This window comes from Pseudochaenichthys georgianus, chromosome 17 (genome assembly GCF_902827115.2).
Source record: "Pseudochaenichthys georgianus chromosome 17, fPseGeo1.2, whole genome shotgun sequence".
Lineage (NCBI taxonomy): Eukaryota > Metazoa > Chordata > Actinopteri > Perciformes > Channichthyidae > Pseudochaenichthys > Pseudochaenichthys georgianus.
Window position 1 is genome coordinate 34,045,604 of NC_047519.1, and position 19,073 is coordinate 34,064,676.

Here is a 19,073-nt window from a genome sequence, read left to right on the forward strand (position 1 = left end):
AGATAAACAATTTCACTCCTGACTTGTTCAGACAAACTCCATTTGCCTTAAAAAGATGTCTGCGGTCCCAGAAAAAGTTAAAATTGTCAATAAAATGCACAGAATGGTCAGTACAGGCAGTTGAAAGCCACATGTTCAGTGCAAACAATCTGCTGAATCTCTCCACTCCTCTTCTGACTGGCGGTAGAGGGCCACTGATGAACACCTCTGCATTTAGAGAGCTGACAGTTTCCAACAAACATTTAAAGTCTTCTTTCAGCACTTCTGACTCTTGTTTCACAACATCATTTGTTCCAATGTGTAGTACCACATTCTTCACAGTCGGATGTTCAGCCCCAATATGCAGGATCTTCTCAGCCAAGTCAGAGACCATATCCTTGGGAAAACAGAGTACTTTGGTGTTGTTCTTATTACACAGACCTTTTACATCTCTTACAGTAGAGTCACCCACAATCAGAGTTTCAGGCCCAGTCGTTAGCTTTCCCTCTAGTCTTTTACTTTTGGAGTAGCTATTGGTCCTTACCCTGCTGTGTGAAGAGGACGGGTTATCCAGGTCATCAGAAAGAGATCTCCGGCTCTCGGTCAGCGGAGCGTATCTGTTCTGGATTGGCACACTTGGTGGTTTAGGAGGATTTTTTGTAGTTCTCCCTTTAGCAGCTGTCCACTGCTGTTTAGGGGTTGAAGAGGCACTCTTCCTGGGTGATAACAATGCAGGCCAGCCGGTCGCATCACAGATTTCAGAGCGCTGGGCTCTGCCTGTTATCCGTCCTCCCAAATCCCATGGAAATGATTTACTCTTAGGCTTTGCACCCAGAGAGTTCCAGGGAGGACTACCACTTGTAGATGTATTACCCAGTACACAGCCCTTTTAACTCCTGACTAAAAGCTCGAAATGACGATTCAAATGAATTTTTACTTTGGGAATTAAATAAATGTGGAGAAATACTGAATACTAGCCTAACAAACTGACTTCAGCCAAATAATTATGCCATTTGTATCTAGATTTTGAGCTTCCCTTAGGGTAACGACCCCCTAAAGCTCCAGAAATCTACTGAGTATCCCCAGTAATAACTGACTTTGAATGAAAAGATTTTTAGCATAAAAGAGTGCATTTCTTGCTTCTTTCCAAGGAGAGTCACTCCAAATTACTCATGGATGTGTGTTTATTGGTATTACTGAATCTCTCAGCACTTTCTCTTTCACACTTAAAGCTGAGGGTCTCCGTTTGAGGGTTTAAAATAAAGCTGTACATTTGAAGGACAGGTCACAGTTCAGTAATCACTCTTTATGTCTTCAACGCCTGTTGGGAGTGTGGACCAAAGCATGTTTGAACATCTGCCATGTGTCAGCCCCCCCCCCCCGGATGTTGCTGTGCACTGCTCTACTTTTCACTCCTGAAGCTTCCTCATTCTGCACGACTCAAATCTTGCACAAAAAGTCTGTTTTTCTGCAGCTACGAGGAATGTTTTAGAGGCAAAGGGAGAACGGCAGCTTGGCCTGTTATAGGCATGTGTGGGAAGAATACATGACTGACCGAGTCTTTAAATCAGAACTGGTTAAGCAGGTAACCCTGGGCTGTGATTAGTGAGTTTCGTCAGAGAGACTTCCTGTGAGCTTCAAACTCCTCGGGTTTTAATTTCAGAGCTGCGAACACAAAGGAGGCTCAGGCTGATTAGATTGTGTCTCTTAATCACTTAATCCCATTTGTCCCATAGTTGTTGGATAATTTCCATCTAAAGGTATTTTTGTGGACAAACGCAATTTTTCTTCTTACATCTATCAATAGTTTTATAGTTCACAGACAGCTGATAGCTTGGCTTTTTAATAAATGACTTTCTCCCCTGCCAACCATCCGTCCTCTTCTCCACAAACACAGTCAAGCTCGCAGGTGTCAGCAAGAGGGAAACCGGAAGTGAGCTGTTTTGCCTTTGTGTTGAGGTATGTGTGTTTATTTCATTGCTTTGTATTCATTATGTGGGCTTGTGGTTGTGTGTAGCTTGTATTGGTTTACTCTGTGTGCTTTTACTTGAATTATTTGTATTGCCTTTTATTGTATGTTCGTTTTTACCTTTAATATTTGTCAATTGGGTTATCTTTGGTTATGAAATGTGTTGATTGAATACATTAGCCCTATTTTGCATTTAGAAAACAACTATAGGATCTCGTAAATTAAACAAATATAAGTTTAGATTCAGAATGTTTATATTGTATTATAATGAAATTAGCCATTTTGCATACTTTAATAGCGTGTTACTTATGTGATTTACACAGGATTTTACACTTTGATTTAGCTATTTTAACTTAAGTAAAACCCAACTTTGCTCTTCTTTCATCACTGCTCAAACACATATTTGTATAGTTAGATTTAGATTAGATCAAATGTACTTATTTGATCCTAAATTAGGACTTATCTTTAGCATCTAAAACAGAAACATATATAAAGAGACAGCTAATTTACTGTGTGTACAAATTAACAATAGAAAACATACATATCTAAAGAGTATTTCCAGATTACACAACATACAAATATACAGAATAAATTAGTAATACACTATTATAGAATAACCTACTATTAAATACACTATACATAAAATATACATAATAACGTGTGCAAAGTAGTTGCCGTTTTAAATACAATTGTTCTTTAAATGCATTGAGGTACACTGTGACCTTTATTGTAAACTATAAACAGTTTTATTTTGAAAGCCTATCACCGGAAGTGTTGTTTCCAGTTTGCGATTTAAAAGCGGAGAGGAGATCTTTGGTTTCGAAACAGCGGCAGACTGACAGCTCCTCTCGGCTGCCACGAGCAGAGGAATTTATTTTTTTACTTTTTATCCAATATATTTTTTAATCGCCAGCTCTCCACACGGATGTATTATTTTTATTTGATTTATTTATTTGTTGTTTATCCGGCGCAGCCTCAGAGCGGCTCTCCATGATGAGCATCACTCGGCTGGACACCTGAGCAGTGTTCGGGTCTGGAGAGAAGAAGATGCCTCATGGACCGCTCCATCACCGCCGCCAGTGCGCAAAGTCAGGGCATCCCAGCCTCAGAATAACGCAGAAATGCCGAGGTTTAGCGCCAGATGGGTGGTGTTGCTGGTGCTGATTCTCCTGGTCGGTGCTTTCTTCTACTGTGAGTATCTCATCTACTTCCCCACCATCCTCAAGTGTGCCTGGCCGAAGATCAGCCATGCTCGAGGAGGTGGAGAGGGCATCGACGGCCGGCCGCTGGACTCCACATCTGTCCGCGCCATGGTGCTGTCTGACACCCACCTCCTGGGAGCCGTGGGGGGACACTGGTTTGACAAGCTGAGGAGGTAGGGGTTGTCATTTTTGTTCTGTTTTCATGCAATCCATCACTTCTCTTTTATCGTCTGTGCTCAGGGCTCTGCAGGAGTGTAAACAAAAACAAGCCATAACGCTTACTTGTTGTCTCCAAACACGCACAGGGAATGGCAGATGGAGAGGGCTTTCCAGACCGCTTTGTGGCTGCTCAAGCCCGAAATAGTGTTTATTCTCGGGGATATTTTCGACGAAGGCAAGTGGAGCTCGCAGAAGGTAAGCTTTTTCTCTTTGTGCTTTATCTGCAAACCCACTGTGCTTATGATGGTGATGGTGATGATGGTGATGATGATGGTGGTGGTGGTGGAAGAGCAGAGGCCGATCATCATCATTTTGCAACATCCAGGCCTGCAGGATTAAAAAGAAAACATGAACAACAACCGCATGAATCATCTCATCCCAACATGCATCAGGCTTTGTGATTAAAAACCTCCTCTGGGAATTCTCACTCACTCATTACGAGACTGTCAAATGGGGATCTGTGAAGTCAGAGGAAAGCCTCATTAAAACAGAAAACAAAGTTCAGACGGTAAAATCTGCACTAATACTCTGTTTCCCTGTCAGCTTCCTCATTCATCTTCACTCTTGGCTGACAGCTCTTGTGTAATTTGTATTCTGGATGTTTTGCAAGAGGAAGGACACACAGCTTTTGATGACGGGGAAATACTTCAAGTGGTTCTGCTTCTAAAGGTTTTCATCAGGGATCCATGTGTCAATTATATTCTAGACTGATTTGTTTACATGTCAGAAACAAATAAAGAAAAGCTTGTTGAAAGTTACAAGAACAAGTTGCTTGTTTTGTTTGAAATAGGGCTGCAACTATCTTCATTGTCTATAAATCTGTCAGGTATTTTCTTAAATTTCATGATAGTCCACACCTCGTAAAATAGTGATAGATAAAGGTCACACCTTCCAGGACCTTAAACAAACGGCTTCAAAGTGCTTTTGTCTCAGACATTGTTCACAGAAAAAGCAGAAAATCCTCCTTAAAACCAGCAAATACAAGACCTGCTAAAAATGCATTTATTCTAACAGTGAGGGGACTAACCTTTGTTGATGTTTCCTCTTGGAGGAATCAAAGCTTTGAATTTGCAAAATTATGATTTGTACTTAAAGTAGGGCAACTCGGGATTCTTTTTCTGTTTTGACTGAATTTTCATTTAATAAAAGTATTCAAAATGTCTTCAAACTCGAAGGGCTGTCTTCAAATTGCCATGACCAAAACCCAAATATAACGAGCCCTATCAAGTGTGTTATACAGTATAGGTTTTAGTGACTCCTTTGTTTACTTCTGTAACATAGTGACGTAATATTAGGGCTTCTATTGGCTAGCACTCCAACACACTGTACGTGATAGGCTAAGGGGCAGGGGCGGGACATCTCTAAGCACTTGACCAATCAGGGGGTTGCAGCACAGGCAGTATGAGAATAATAAATAAATGAACATTAAATCATGTAAACAGGAGAGGCACAAAATACAAATACGAACCCTTTAAACATCTTACGAAAAAATAAGAAAATGCACATTACATAACATAATTTACAATTTTGCCGGATAATTGACTTCAAAGATGACTCGATTATTATTAAAATAATGTCAATGAATCATCTGTCAGTCAGCCCTGATTAAAACCAGCCTCAGGAGCCATTTAGGGAAATCAGTATGAAAACATCTCGTAGCTCTGATGTAATTAAAGGCCTCCTGTGAGCGTCTTCGGCCCCTGAGGTTCAACACTGGCTCTGAATCAAAGCTAAGTCACCCATGGGGGCTGCGGGGTGACCCTCAGAGATCCCATTAACTCTCACGAGCTTCCCAGAGGACTGTTGTCTTATTAACGGCTGTGCTGAACCCGTGTGTTGGTGTTGCTGTTGGTTCTCTCTCTGCAGCACTGGGAGGACGACGTGCGGCGCTTCCGCAGGATGTTCAGACACTCGGCTGAAACAGAACTGGTTGTGCTGGTTGGAAATCACGACATCGGCTTCCATTATGAGTAAGAGCAGTGTTCCTATTGTTCAATCTTTAGACTGATAACCCGCCTGATCAGGTTAATCAGGATAACAATGTGCAGAGTTCAGGGAGTGTGTCACGTTAGCTGCCAGAAAAATGTCAATAGAACCCTCCTCCTATTGCAGCGACTCAGCAAACTGTGAGAACAAAAGGACCGTCCATAACCTTCAATACTTGCTAATGATGCAATTAAGAGGTGCATAGATACCTGTAAGGTCACGGAGGAGTTTTCGGACGTCATTATGTTTTGTATATTGTCAGAAAACCAAAAAGAAAGGAAAGTTCATTTACAAAGCACATTCCAGCAGCAAAGCACTTTTAAAGTATCAAAAGCATCAAAGTGCTAAAAACAACCCAAAGGACAAGAGAATACAAAAGGACTCAAGGTTACATAGAATAATACAGTTACACAATGCAAGACTAGACATCACGGTTACAGTGTAATAAACAAGTGATTTGTTACAAAGTCAGCTGCAAACATAAAGTATTTAACTTTGGTTATAAGATGTTTGTTAAAGGGAGTTGGTTCCAGATATACGTTGCCTATAAAAAAAACTCAACCACATCCACAGAGCCCTGAAGCATCACCTGCCATTATACTGCTTTACTTGTACCACAGAGGTCTTTATTATACATTATGCTTATTTTAGAGCCTGTATTGGATGTCATGTTGTTCCCCCCCTCCCCCTCTGTATGTAGTGGCAAATGCTAATACCAAAGCACGCATAAAAACATCCTGCAGTTCAGTATTCGATGCCTGGATTTCAGAAATGTGGGGAAATGCAGACATATGTGCTCTGATCAGACTCCGTTGTAACGAGACGACGTGAAAGACTGAGCAGCAGGCTCCTTGTTTTGTTGTTGTTTACGTTGTGACGAGCGTGTTGTGTCTCCCTGCAGGATGGACTGGTTCAAGCTGCAGCGCTTCGAGAAGGTCTTCAACGCCTCCTCCACCAGGATCGTCACCAAGAAGGGAGTCAAGTGAGTGACAAGAGGATGCAATTCACACGATAACCCTGCAGGAATTGAAGTGAGAAAGCTTGAAGGTCACAGGTTTAATCCACTGAGTCAGTCTATTATAGAACAACGTGATTTAATAAAGAGAACAGGCCGTGAAGTGTTCTACTTACAGGCACAGCATGACGAATTGCATCCCTGTTTTCACACGGTGCTGCTGCAGCAAACCTACTTTTGATGGAGTCACTTATTTTTGTCACAGTCTTGAAAGTCCTTCAAGTTTGTCCTGGATTTCCTGAAAGCAATTTAATTAGGTTTCTATTGCAAATAAAGTAGTTTAAAGGATGTCTCCAGTTTGGAAACAGATGGAGAAAAGCAGTGTCTTACTGTGAACGTGGGCAGCAGCAACATGCATTTAATCCTCCTAAAAAAATAAAATAATCTGCTGAGGTGTCCACTATATTTATCATACTTTCACTGCCTTGCATCACGTCAGCCATCCCTGACTGACAGGGACCTGAAACCCTGCGCCAGACTCCAGTCCTTTTACTTTGTCAACAACTGAAGTTCCCGGACTTTCCAGCATCGATGACTTAGCGTGTTTTGTGTTATTTAGTTGAATCCAAACTAACCCTTTAAAACACCAAAGTAAGACAAACACACTAAGTGATCAAGGCAGCAGTACAAAAGCATCTCCCGTGATCTGTGAAGACAAATTGTTGATTTTGTCAAAGGAGTATAAATAATAATAATTCATTTTATTTATATGGCGCTTTTCACAACTCAAAGACGCTTTACAGTATGAGGGAGGGTAGACAAACAAGGACAGGCAAACAAGTAAGTCAATAATAAAAAGGCAGTCAAGAGGAAGTGGGGGGGGGGGGGGGGCTTATGGGTAGACAGAGTTGAAAAGATGTGTTTTGAGGCGGGACTGAAAGACTGTGAGGGACTCAGAGTCACAGAGATCTTGGGGGAGGGACTTCCAGAGCCTAGGAGCTGCCACTGAGAAGGCTCTGTCCCCAAAGCTGCAGAGTGTGGATGTGGGAGTGGATAGGAGTCCGGCTGCGGTGGATCTGAGGGGCCGTGGGGGTTCATAAGGAGTGAGAAGGTTTGTGAGATAAGGGGGGGCCAGATGGTGGAGTGCTTTGTCGGTGAGGACCAGAATGTTGTAGTTGATGCGAGACAGGAAGCCAGTGGAGGTCTTTGAGGACTGGGGTGATGTGATGCCATGAAGGCTTCTCTTCCCCGTCGGAAAGGGCTGTCTGACAGGGAGATGAAGTGGTGAACATATTTGAAATTGTTACGTTCCCTCCAAATCTAGGGGTACGAAGGGGAGTAACAAAACACAAAGATGACCAGGCACGAGAAAAAAGAGGAAACTGGTCTCTGAAGCCACGAGCAGGTCTTTTAATGGACAAAAAGAACACAGGCTCACCAGCCAATTTGCGAAAACAAACTTAAAGTAACTCTAGTAAGAACAACTTTCTTCTTAAAGAAAGTGACTAAATTAAACAATACACAACCAGGTCAACTGGAGCACATCTCCTAACAATTCACTACAACACAGGCCTCACACAGAGACATGCTGCACACATGCAGCCAGAGGAGGAGGAGCAGAGAGGCAACTGCAGCCTTCCTCAGGTCCTTTATGGAGGCCCTGATTGGGAGCACCTGGGGGAAAGGCTGCACCTGGAGACAATCAGGGAGAGAGAGAGAAACACACACACACACAAGCACACACACACACACAAGCACCAACTGCGGCACGTAACAGAAATACAAACTGATATTGATTTATTTATGTGGCCACAAAGCACCCCCCCGCTGCCCCTGTCCATAGCAATACAATGCATAATTTAGTATCGACTGTACTTGGATTTTTTGTGTAAATATTGCGTTATTTTTTCATTGTTACAATAGTCTTTTAAAAAAAAGTTGTTTCTTGAAAAAGATGTCCTCTTTCTTCGTATGTAAGCACCAGTTATACTAAGAACATTCCTCGTATGTTTAACCAACCTGGTTATAAACCCAATTCTGATTCCTCCAAACGGCGTATGGGCGAACCCTAACCCTAATCTCATGCTGACTCTGGATAAGTACCTCATAAACCCCTCCTAAAAACATCCGACCGAGCTCTTTAAAGCACCCAGAATGAAAACAGCATACTATGATTTATCTCTGCAGCTCTTTTGGACTTTGTGCCAGAGTTACTGAGTGTATTTCCTCCCTCTGCTCAGCTTCCTGCTGGTGAACAGCGTGGCGCTGCACGGCGACGGCTGTCCCATCTGCCAGTCTGTGGAGAAGGAGCTGATCAAACTCTCCAGAGACCTCAACTGTTCTCTTCAGGTGAGGAGGAAACATCTCTCACACACTTAAGCTACGCCGTACCTGCAGCAGGTGTTGAGTCCTTTTTAAAGACTCCTTAAAGCGGAAGACGCTTTTCTGTCGGCCTGCAAACAGCACACATCTTAAAATAGAAAGAATTGAAGGATGTGAAATAAGAGGGATTTTTGAGGACGCATGGTGAGTTTGTGTACAAGACTAACGATGAATTGTTTATGTCGTCTTCTCTGCAGAACTCGGGCAGCTGTGAGGGATCGCAGACGTACCCGCCCACCCCCCCCATCATGTTGCAGGTAAACTGCAGCTTCACTTTACTTACTGCATGGACTCAGACGCAGATCCTGTGCTCAAGTCAAAGTAGAACCATCAAGTCCTTTCACACTGTTTTATCATATCATATTATTATTTTCTGTATCATCAACAATTACAATTAAGAGCATTTCAATGTTGTTATTCAACATAGAACTAATGTGAGATACTGTTTACACTAGTATACCAAATCCTTTATTCAAGTAGAAGTAGAAATACCATCATTTGGATCCATTGGGATGGATAAAATCTTAAAAATCCAATCCACTTTATTTATATAGCACAGTTTAAAAACAGAGGGTTTTCCAAAGTGCTTCACAATGAACATAACATTATAATAAAATATAATATTACACGAATAGTTAAAAAGCACACATAAGAATAAATACAAGGCACATAAAGGCTATGGACAGACAGTAAAACCATACAAATAGGTATGACAGCTCAGACTGACTGGTAAGCGAGGGAAAAGAGGTGGGTATTTAGGCGGGACTTAAATACTCCATTACAATTAAAAAAAAAATGTACTTAAGTAAGAATACAGAATTATTATCAGCAAAATGTACTTTAATTATACAAATTAAAAGTACCAAGTCTGCAGCATGTCTCCTTTCTCATTTATATATTACATAATATCTTTACTTTCTTCATAATTAACAATTACACATCAAGGCATTTGGATGTTTTAGTTTATACAATATTTACTACAACAAGATGTAGTAAAGTAAGGGTACAAAGTAGCACACAATGGAAATACTCAAGTAACGTACCAGCAGTTTGTCAAAATGGCACAGCAGAGTAAATGCACTGTCACCACTGCATGTGTGTCTGTAACCATGACGCAGATACCTTCCCTCAGCAGCTCTGACAGGGGGAATCATGAATGAAATCGTGATATAATACTCACAAACTCTGTACGTCAAATGCTTCATTTATCACTGGATTGTTCCTCCTTAACTGTTTTACAAATTCATTTACTTCTGAATCCAAATCCCCTTTATTCGCAGGCTGTTTCCTTTGCTTATCGTCATAAACTCCCACTGCTGAAGCTCCATAGTCTTTAAGGCATGTGGATTCTGTCTCACATGGCTTTCTCTAGAGGCTTCCTTCATAGCCAGGATAAACAGGAGGGGCGACCAGCAGATGTTTTAATGTACACACCTATGGTACACACACACACACACACACACACACACACACACACACACACACACACACACACACACACACACACACACACACACACACACACACACACACACACACACACACACACACACACACACACACACACACACACACACACATTCAAACATTTTCAAGCCAATCCTGTAAACATTTACTCAACTGAGCAAAGACAATGTGAGCAGCTGATTTATTGTCTGCATTAATTTGTGGAGTAAAAATGTGTTCCTGTTTCTCTAATGTGGATCCATCTGTTTGTTGTCTCTGTAAATCAAATCCCTTCTGGTCTCCACAGCTCCATCTCCTGGCAGGTTTAGTTCAGAGCAAGCTGAAGCAATGACGTTCAAATCAATCGTTGACAACTCGAGTCCTTTATTATTCTACTCATTTAGCACGAAAGCTTTTCCAGATCTGGACGTTTTTTCGACAGTTTCTCTGCTGCCTCTTTTTGTGTGAGAATCACTAAGTTTACACATACCAGGAATTTGTCTTGGTGCACATGGTGAACACATAAACACAGTTAAAGAAGATAAAAAGTAAGAAAAATCAACCAAAAAATCAATAATTTTTGTTTCAACTTGTATACGTTAAGATATAGAAAATGATTTGTTGCACCTCATAGAGCTCATGTGTCAAACTCAAGGCCCGGGGGCCAAATCAGGCCCGTGGTGGATTTAATTTCGGCCCGCAGGATCATTTCTAATTACTATTAGATCTGGCCCTCCGGTATATTGCACGCACACCTTCACTCCATCCTGAGGGTCTCCTCCGCTCAGAGCCTGACCCCAAACATTGATGACCTTGCACCCGAGATGAGATGCCAAGTATCTGAACTAGCATCACAGCAGCACACTTAGTTTAATGGATGTTTCCTTCTGCACGTTGTCTCTTGCGACAACAGGTTTGGTTTGTTCTTTGAGGGAAATCGTTTTGTTGAAGCTGTTGTTGGCCTGTGGGAAAATGTACTCATAAGAAATGACTCTGGAAAAGCCGCAGATAGAGCCATAAGAAATTAATGCAACTGATTATTTAATGTTTCATGTTGTTTTATAGGCAATAATTTAAGCTTTGTTAGTTCCAGGTTTAATATGTGGAATAAGTTCATTTCAATAAGTTTTGCAATGAACATTGAACCAGTCCGGCCCTCGACTAGCACCCATTTTTTTTATTTTGGCCCCCTGTGTATTTGAGTTTGACGCCCCTGTCATAGAGTTTTGCTAATGAAAACATAATATAAGACACAAGTAGTCATTTGTACATGTGTTTGCTGTGGTCCCGCTCTTTTTGGAATGAAATAGCCCTCTTAGTCTTCTCTCTAACTCTGGGATGTCACCCTTGCATAACAAAATAACATGATTTTTTAAATGTTCAATATTTATGTTTTTAATGAATGTTTCCTTCCTTATTACTTTTTGTGTTATTTTCATGCCTTGTTTTTCTTTCTATATTTCACATTAGTTCTTAGCATACTGTACCTGTTATTATTATTGTTATTAATATGATTGCTCAGTTTTATCTTGGAATATTTATTCTGTTATTTATTGTTTGTAATTTATTTTACATTTTGTACATTTATTTTTTAATTTCTTATAATTTGTTTAGTTTCATCTTAAATGTATTTACTGTAATATAAAGCCTTCTGAACTAGACCACATAGTAAGGAGCATTATAATCAATGCTCCTCCGTCTGCAGCACTACCCTCTGTTCAGAGTGAGCGATGCCGGCTGCACGGGGCGGGACGCGGCTCCTCCTGAAGAGCGCCACCTGCTGTTCAGAGAGAAGTACGACGTGTTGTCTAAAGAGGCGTCCCAGAGGGTGAGGGTCTGCAGACACACACCATTATCCCTCCTTCTCTTACAGCACACATCTCTTCTGAAGCGCGTTTATCCAATTAAAACTCATATACCAGTATTCCAATGACTTGTATATTGTAGTGACCACTCATTAATACAATGGGGTACATAATTCACACATGGAACTACAGTTGGGGGTATTGTTTCCACACGGACATGTTATGTGTTGTCTATATTGTGTGCCCTCCTGAGAGGCTTCTCAATACTCAAATTTCCCCTCCTCGACTCCCCTCCTCGAGACTTAGACCCGCCCACAGGAGATGCGAGCGGAGGACCGAGGAGGGGAGTCGAGGAGAGCGGAGGGGAAGCAGCAGACGTTTAAAGAAATGAGGGCTGCAGTCGGATAGTTTAAAAATCAGCTCCTAAGTTCTAACCCTATCGTCTATTCCTTGACCTCTGAGTGAAACGTCACGGGGTTAAGGGATAGTGGATAGGAGAATTAAAAAGGACTTAGGAGAAGAGACTGCGGTACTTTAGAGAATCCGAATGCACTTTCACTATCCGACGTGTTTATGATGCGCCAGCGGACGTCATTTTCTGCGTCTGCTGCTGTGGGGAAACTATGGAAACCACAGTTTTCTATACAGCGGACTACAACATGGATGTTTAATAAGAACGAGGGACTGATGTAAACTCATCTGGAGACTCTGCACCGTGCGCTGATGCTGCTGCTTTGCTTTATGAACGTGGACAACAGAGAAACATATTCTTCATGACCAAAGTTGGAATTGAAATAAAAAAGGAAAGTGAAACTTATGCTCGTCACCCTCTCCCTCCGGTCCACATTAATACAAATGATCCCAATACGACGTATGATTGTATGAACTAAAGATCTAAAAATCAATACAGATGTATTTATTATAAACGTTAGTCCTTAACATCTATCACTGTGTATATCACCATTCAAGCATCTTTTAAAAGTTGAACAAACCCCACACAGCCCAGTAAAGACTGAAATGTTGACTTTATTTGATAATTTCAGTGAAAACTAACGTTCATATTTCTCTTTTTGATTATAATACTGATGAACGTTCAAAACAAAGCACTTTGGCAACTTACCACCTATGTTTTAAAAAGCTTAATAAGCACCGTAACTCTCATGATATCATTTCTCGGTCATAATCGGTTGTTTCCGTGAACGGCCGACTGTTGAGTGACGGCAAATGCTGCGGCTGCAAGGCATTGTGGGGCAGCATTTTCGCTTCTCCTGTCAGTTAGGGAGGTCCAGTGGTTCCTAAGCAAAAGGAGGTTATAAAGGAAGTTTGAAACCTCCTTTCCTATCATTCTCATCATTCTAGAGAATTCGAACGGCACTTATCATGGCTGCCACTGAGGGACTTCCGGGTCATTTCACTCCTTTAGGAAGGTTCCTAAGCTAAATGGACTATTGTTTGGACTATGGTTTCAAACTTCCTTTATAACCTCCTTTAGCTTAGGAACCACTGGACTTCCCTAACCGGCAGGAGAAGCGAAAATGCTGCCCCACAATGCCTTGCAGCCGCAGCATTTGCCGTCACTCAACAGTCGGCCGTTCACGGAAAAAAACGATTATGACGGAGAAATTATATGATGAAAGTTACGGTGCTTATTAAGCTTTTTAAAACATAGGTGGTAAGTTGCCAAAGTGCTTTGTTTTGAACGTTCATCAGTATTATAATCAAAGAGAGAAATATGAACCTTAGTTTTTACTGAAATGATCAAATAAAGTCAACATTTCAGTCTTCACTGAGCTGTGTGGGGTTTGTTCAACTTTTAAAAGATGTTTGAATGGTGATATACACAGTGATAGATGTTAAGGACTAACGTTTATAATAAATACATCTGTATTGATTTTAAGATCTTTAGTTCATACAATCATACGTATTGGGATCATTTGTATTAATGTGGACCGGAGGGAGAGGGTGACGAGCAGTTTCACTTTCCTTTTTTATTTCAATTCCAACTTTGGTCCTGAAGAATATGTTTCTCTGTTGTCCACGTTCATAAAGCAAAGCAGCAGCATCAGAGCACGGAGCAGAGTCTCTAGATGAGTTTACAGTAGTCCCTCGTTCTTATTAAACATCCATGTTGTCGTCCGCTGTATAGAAAATTGTGGTTTCCATAGTTTCCCCACAGCAGCAGACGCACACAATGACGTCCGCTGGCGCATCATAAACACGTCGGATAGTGAAAGTGCATTCGGATTCTCTAAAGTACCGCAGTCTCTTCTCCTAAGTCCTTTTAAATTCTCCTATCCACTATCCCTTAACCCCGTGACGTTTCACTCAGAGGTCAAGGAATAGACGATAGGGTTAGAATTTAGGAGCTGATTTTTAAACTATCCGACTGCAGCCCTGCTCTCCTCTGAGCGGTCATATTAAAGCGACGTCCGTTCATTATGACGTGGCAACAGCTGCATCAGCTGTCGAGTGTTTTGTCATATTTTATAATCTCTGTTAGATCAGCTGAACATTGTTCCCCCACATATTTACTTTGAATTCATTGAGAGTGCGGTGTAATGAGACAATAACAGGCTACAGATGCGGGGACACACACACACATATATTTATATAAATATATACAATTTAAAGTATGAGAGCACTCTCATAATAACGTAACACAATCAGAGACTGGATATATCCCCCCCCTCTCTCTCTGGTCGCTGAAATGGGGAATTGAAATTACGGGCCAAAAGTTGTATTTGCAAGTATTAAAAGTAAGGACATCAAACCAACTGAGACCCGTCTGTCCGCGGCATCTGCGCACTGTACAACACACACACCTACACACTGTACAACACGCACCTACACACTGTACAACACACACCTACACACTGTACAACACACACCTACATACTGTACCACACACACCTACAGCTGCTAAAGCATAATCAGGCTACAGCCGTTGTGTATTTTATTGTGAAGCACTAAATGGTTTTAGAAAAATATGGACTCTTTGTAGATATCTACTAAACTAAAGCAAATAAAGAGAGTAGGCCTGTTATACTGAGTGATATATATTCTACACACTGCTCTGCTTTCTGCAGGACCTCACAGCTGTTCTCACTGTAAACATCGCGTTGCGATGAGAGCAGGTTCTCAAATAATATCCAGGGGATGCATGCAGAGCTGTCATTGGCTGAGATAAGTCCGGCCGTGCGTCACGCCTCCACCGTTCCCGGAAATGCATCCGCGGAGGAACCATCAGTGTATCCTCGGTTATAGCTCCTCCAGAGAGCCTCCTCGATGCTCGATCCTCGGTGTGCATTTAGAGAAATGAGACGTCCTTCAAAATGGCGCGCTGAAATTCATTTCCGGGTCACTACCGGAGGACCGAGGAGTCGAGGAGTCGAGGAGGGGAAATTTGAGTATTGAGAAGCCTCTCTGGCTTCTCGCTCTTCTTCCCGGACTGCAACCGGACAACATGACCTTAGCTGCTCTCAAATAAAGTTCCCCTTTGCACCGCCTCAGACTCCCTATCTCTCGGCACTACAATATAGACTATTCTGCACTACTTATATTCAATTTTATATTATTTACTTGAAACTATTATCTGTTTTATTGTGTTGCTGTTGAAGGAGCCTGTGACCTAAGATTGTCGTTGTCATAACTACACTGTAGCTATGCACGCAAAAGCCTTGAACCTTGAACGTTCCAGTCAGAAATGTTCCCGTGTGATCAGATGATGAGCCGCGATGTGTTGTGTGTCCTCAGCTGCTGCAGTGGTTCAAGCCTCGCCTCATCCTCAGTGGACACACACACAGCGGGTGTGAGGTTCTCCATGACAACAAGTACCCCGAAATCAGCGTGCCGTCCTTCAGCTGGAGGAACAGGAACAACCCCAGCTTCATCCTGGTGAGCAAAACAAACGCTCCTTTAAAAGTCACCTCTCCATTCCCGAGTTCTCCTGATAAACTCCTTCCCTCATTTCATGACTTAGATCTGATCTCTGTACTATAGTTTGTAGTTTCTGTCCATTCCCATTGAATGTTCCTCTTTCCGCATTTTTGTATGTTCGTTGGTTTTAATACAAGTGTCTTGGATTACTTAGAAAAGTGCTTTATAAATGAAATGTGTTATTGTTAGAGTGTCTGTGAGGCGGAACCACAGAAGGCAGCTGTGTTCAGTATGTTTGCTTAAAAAACAAAAAAACGTAACACATGGAAAAACAAGCGTCTGAACATATTTTATTCAGGAGTAGTTTGAGGCTATGATTTTTCTATGATCTGTGAAGTTCTCTTTTGTCTTTTCCGAATATGAACCTCCTCTTCTGGTTCCTTACATTTTGACCCGATACCGCAACATAACATTGCAATATGAATATCTGCAATAAATAAACATGATGTGATTTGTTAAATGTACATTTACTCTTAGTACCTTAAATACACAATCTGGTTAGTTTTCCTTTTTTAAAATATATTCTACTGTCCCCCAAAATGTGTAACTATTATGTCAAATAGACCTATCAAGCTCTGTTATGGGGGCAATACAAATATAAGGGATTGTTTAGTCAGATGAATGTGAAAATGTGCAGCAAGGAACCACACAGTGTGTTTGGGACGCACCCTGGTGGCCAAGGCCCCTTTAAGCAGCAATAATAGCAGTTATCACCTCTAACTTATTTTATCTCCCTGTCTCCCTCTCCCCCTCTCAGGCCTCGGTGTCCCCCGGCAGCTTCGCCATGTCCAAGTGTTTCCTCCCGGAGGAGAGCACGGTGATCGGGGTGTACTGCTCGGCCGGCGGCTGCCTGCTGCTGCTGCTCCTCGCCCACTGCGTGTGGATGAAGGGCCTGCTGCAGTGCCTCAGCCTGCTGGCGAAGCACAAGTCTCTGTGAACTACGTTTCCCAGAGTGCACCAGGAGAGCTCACTGGATTTAAATGTGAAGTTCCTCTACAAAACTATGTTTGTCCAAATGTTTTACGGCACTGTGAAGGACACTTATATATGTTTTAAATGTCTTAAAAAGACATGATATTTATGAGAAAGCAGGTGATTTTTGTGCCAAATTGTTGTTAACAATCATATAGTGTTAGTTTTATATTCCTTGGGAGTGCCAAGCAGGTAGAGATTATTGTAGCACAAGAAGCACAGAAAAGTAAAATATTGACTTTACAGTTAAACTGTGAGTATAAGGAAGCACAAATGTGCCGTAAAGTAAGAACAAAAGGAGTAAATGCTCACGGTCTGATTTCAGGTGGTAAAGTCAGTTTTTGTCTCGTCACTTTAATGTAAACGCACATCTCACCTTTCCTCTCTGTCGTCTGATGATCTCCTCCCCGGTTCCTCGTTGTTTTTACTATGAAGAAATATCTGAAAATATGTATTGCTGACTGTCTGTGCCAAATGTTTGTGAAGCTTTGTTGAAACTGTAAATAACAAATGAGAATCTTAAGGTCTGTTTTTAGAGATGTAATCTATCGCCTGAAGCCATGTCACTTTATGGAAGAGAGAGATTATTTTGAGATGTTCTACACCAGCTGATGGATGTGATGAAACACAAACCTGTATTTGTAACGCCAAATCATGTGAAATGAGAAAAAGATTAAAATATGATTGAGATATGATTCCTGCTTCCATTTGTCTCGTTTGTATTAGAGCTGGAGAATATGACCTGGGAACTTATTCATTTGTCAAAGTTTGGAAACATTGTGTCGCGAACTGTGAAATATCTTTGTAAATTAGGTCATGTGTAAACTTAGCAAAACAAAAAGTATATTTTTTTACAAGATTTTTGCATCAATATGAAGATTTACCTGAAATGTTCAAGAAATGGGATGCAACTAAAAACCAATTCATCTATTGATTCATTGTCAGTCTATAAAAAGTGCTGAAAAATATGAAATCCGCATGTCACAATTTATCAGAGCCCAACATAATATCTTTGCATTTTTGTTAGTTTTAAGCAGGTTTTAAGTGATTAAGCTGAAATAGAATGAATGAATGAATGAATCCTGGCGTTTGAGAAACTAGGACTTCAACAATTCTGCCTGATAAAACGTTACAACTAAATTATGAATGAAATTATCACTAAATGATCAGAATAACTAAATGAAGACATTAAAACTTGCACTTCTTAATGTTTGGCTTTTCAATTTGTATGTGATCATTGAATATGATGTTTTTAATGGTGTTAATATATTTAATTAGCATTGGAGGTGGAGGCCTTAGACAGAGACTCATATGTAATTGTTGTTGGGCATATGATGAAAACATTTCTTGTATTTATCAATGGGCCTTTTTCACAGCAGCCACTAGAAAAAGCATAAGGCTAAATAATAAAATGAATGAGTTAAATTCCTTTTAGCTGCTTCAGTTTTAGGGTTCTGTTGTTTTGCACTTATTCCGTCTTTACTGTCCGGGACACGTGAGCCTTCTCTAATGTTGTCAGTAACACCTGCTGTAACCCAGCCCCTCGGATACTGTAACCCCCCATAACAACCCTCGAGCCAACAGGGACATTTCTGCTTTACATTTTCAGGTCATTTTAGCTTTGCTCATGCGTATATCTTACATTTTAGCTAGGGTGCTAGGGGGAAGTTTAACCCCAGCTCCTATTTCAGGGTATGCAGGAATCCTGAAGTCAGATGTAAGACCTTTTTTAAGACCTTTTCCATACGTTTTAAGACCTCATCGCCACTTCGAGTTCTAACCGGTTACATTGGCGACACACTTTACCTCACATTTACTAGTATATACAATATTGATTGTCCTTCCTCCTTATCTTCCAATCATTTGGACGCAGACTTGCATTTCCCCATAACGATGTTGTTAAACGGACCTTCGCGCGCTATCAAGCAGTGAGCGCGCGATGTCCTGTTCAGATGACGTCAGATCCAACGGGATGCCATAAATAAACTCCACAGAATCACACTACACACCTACGCCATGATTACATTCAGGCAGACTGTAGAATACAACCTCTTTGGACCATTTATATACTTATTGAAAACAAGCTACAAAGTGTAATACCTTGGAAAATGCCGTTTAATACTTTTAATAGCCTTCATTTTCGCTAAATTGATGTATCAACTTTTAATACTTTTTAAGACCCCGCGGACACCCTGTAAATGGTGTTTTTAAATGCCATTTCC

The 19,073-nt window shown here is 41.2% G+C and overlaps 1 protein-coding gene across 1 annotated transcript; it reads left to right on the forward strand.

Moving 5' to 3' along the window:
• The first annotated feature begins 1,816 nt into the window (after nt 1–1,816).
• On the forward strand, nt 1,817–17,273 carry mppe1 (metallophosphoesterase 1). The gene is made up of 10 exons (XM_034103629.1): nt 1,817–1,938; nt 2,922–3,323; nt 3,456–3,564; nt 5,236–5,339; nt 6,257–6,337; nt 8,551–8,659; nt 8,890–8,949; nt 11,844–11,966; nt 15,697–15,837; nt 16,637–17,273. The coding sequence occupies exons 1-10, from the start codon at nt 1,829–1,831 to the stop codon at nt 16,814–16,816; spliced, it is 1,419 nt and encodes a 472-aa protein (XP_033959520.1). The 5' UTR covers nt 1,817–1,828; the 3' UTR covers nt 16,817–17,273.
• The last annotated feature ends 1,800 nt before the right edge of the window (nt 17,274–19,073 follow it).

Coding starts and splice junctions, on each gene's coding strand:
- mppe1 (XM_034103629.1), top strand. CDS start 1,829: ATGACTTTCTCCCCTGCCAACCATCCGTCCTCTTCTCCACAAACACAG. Junction 3,324..3,455: donor TGGTTTGACAAGCTGAGGAG/GTAGGGGTTGTC, acceptor AAACACGCACAG/GGAATGGCAGATGGAGAGGG. Junction 3,565..5,235: donor GCAAGTGGAGCTCGCAGAAG/GTAAGCTTTTTC, acceptor CTCTCTCTGCAG/CACTGGGAGGACGACGTGCG.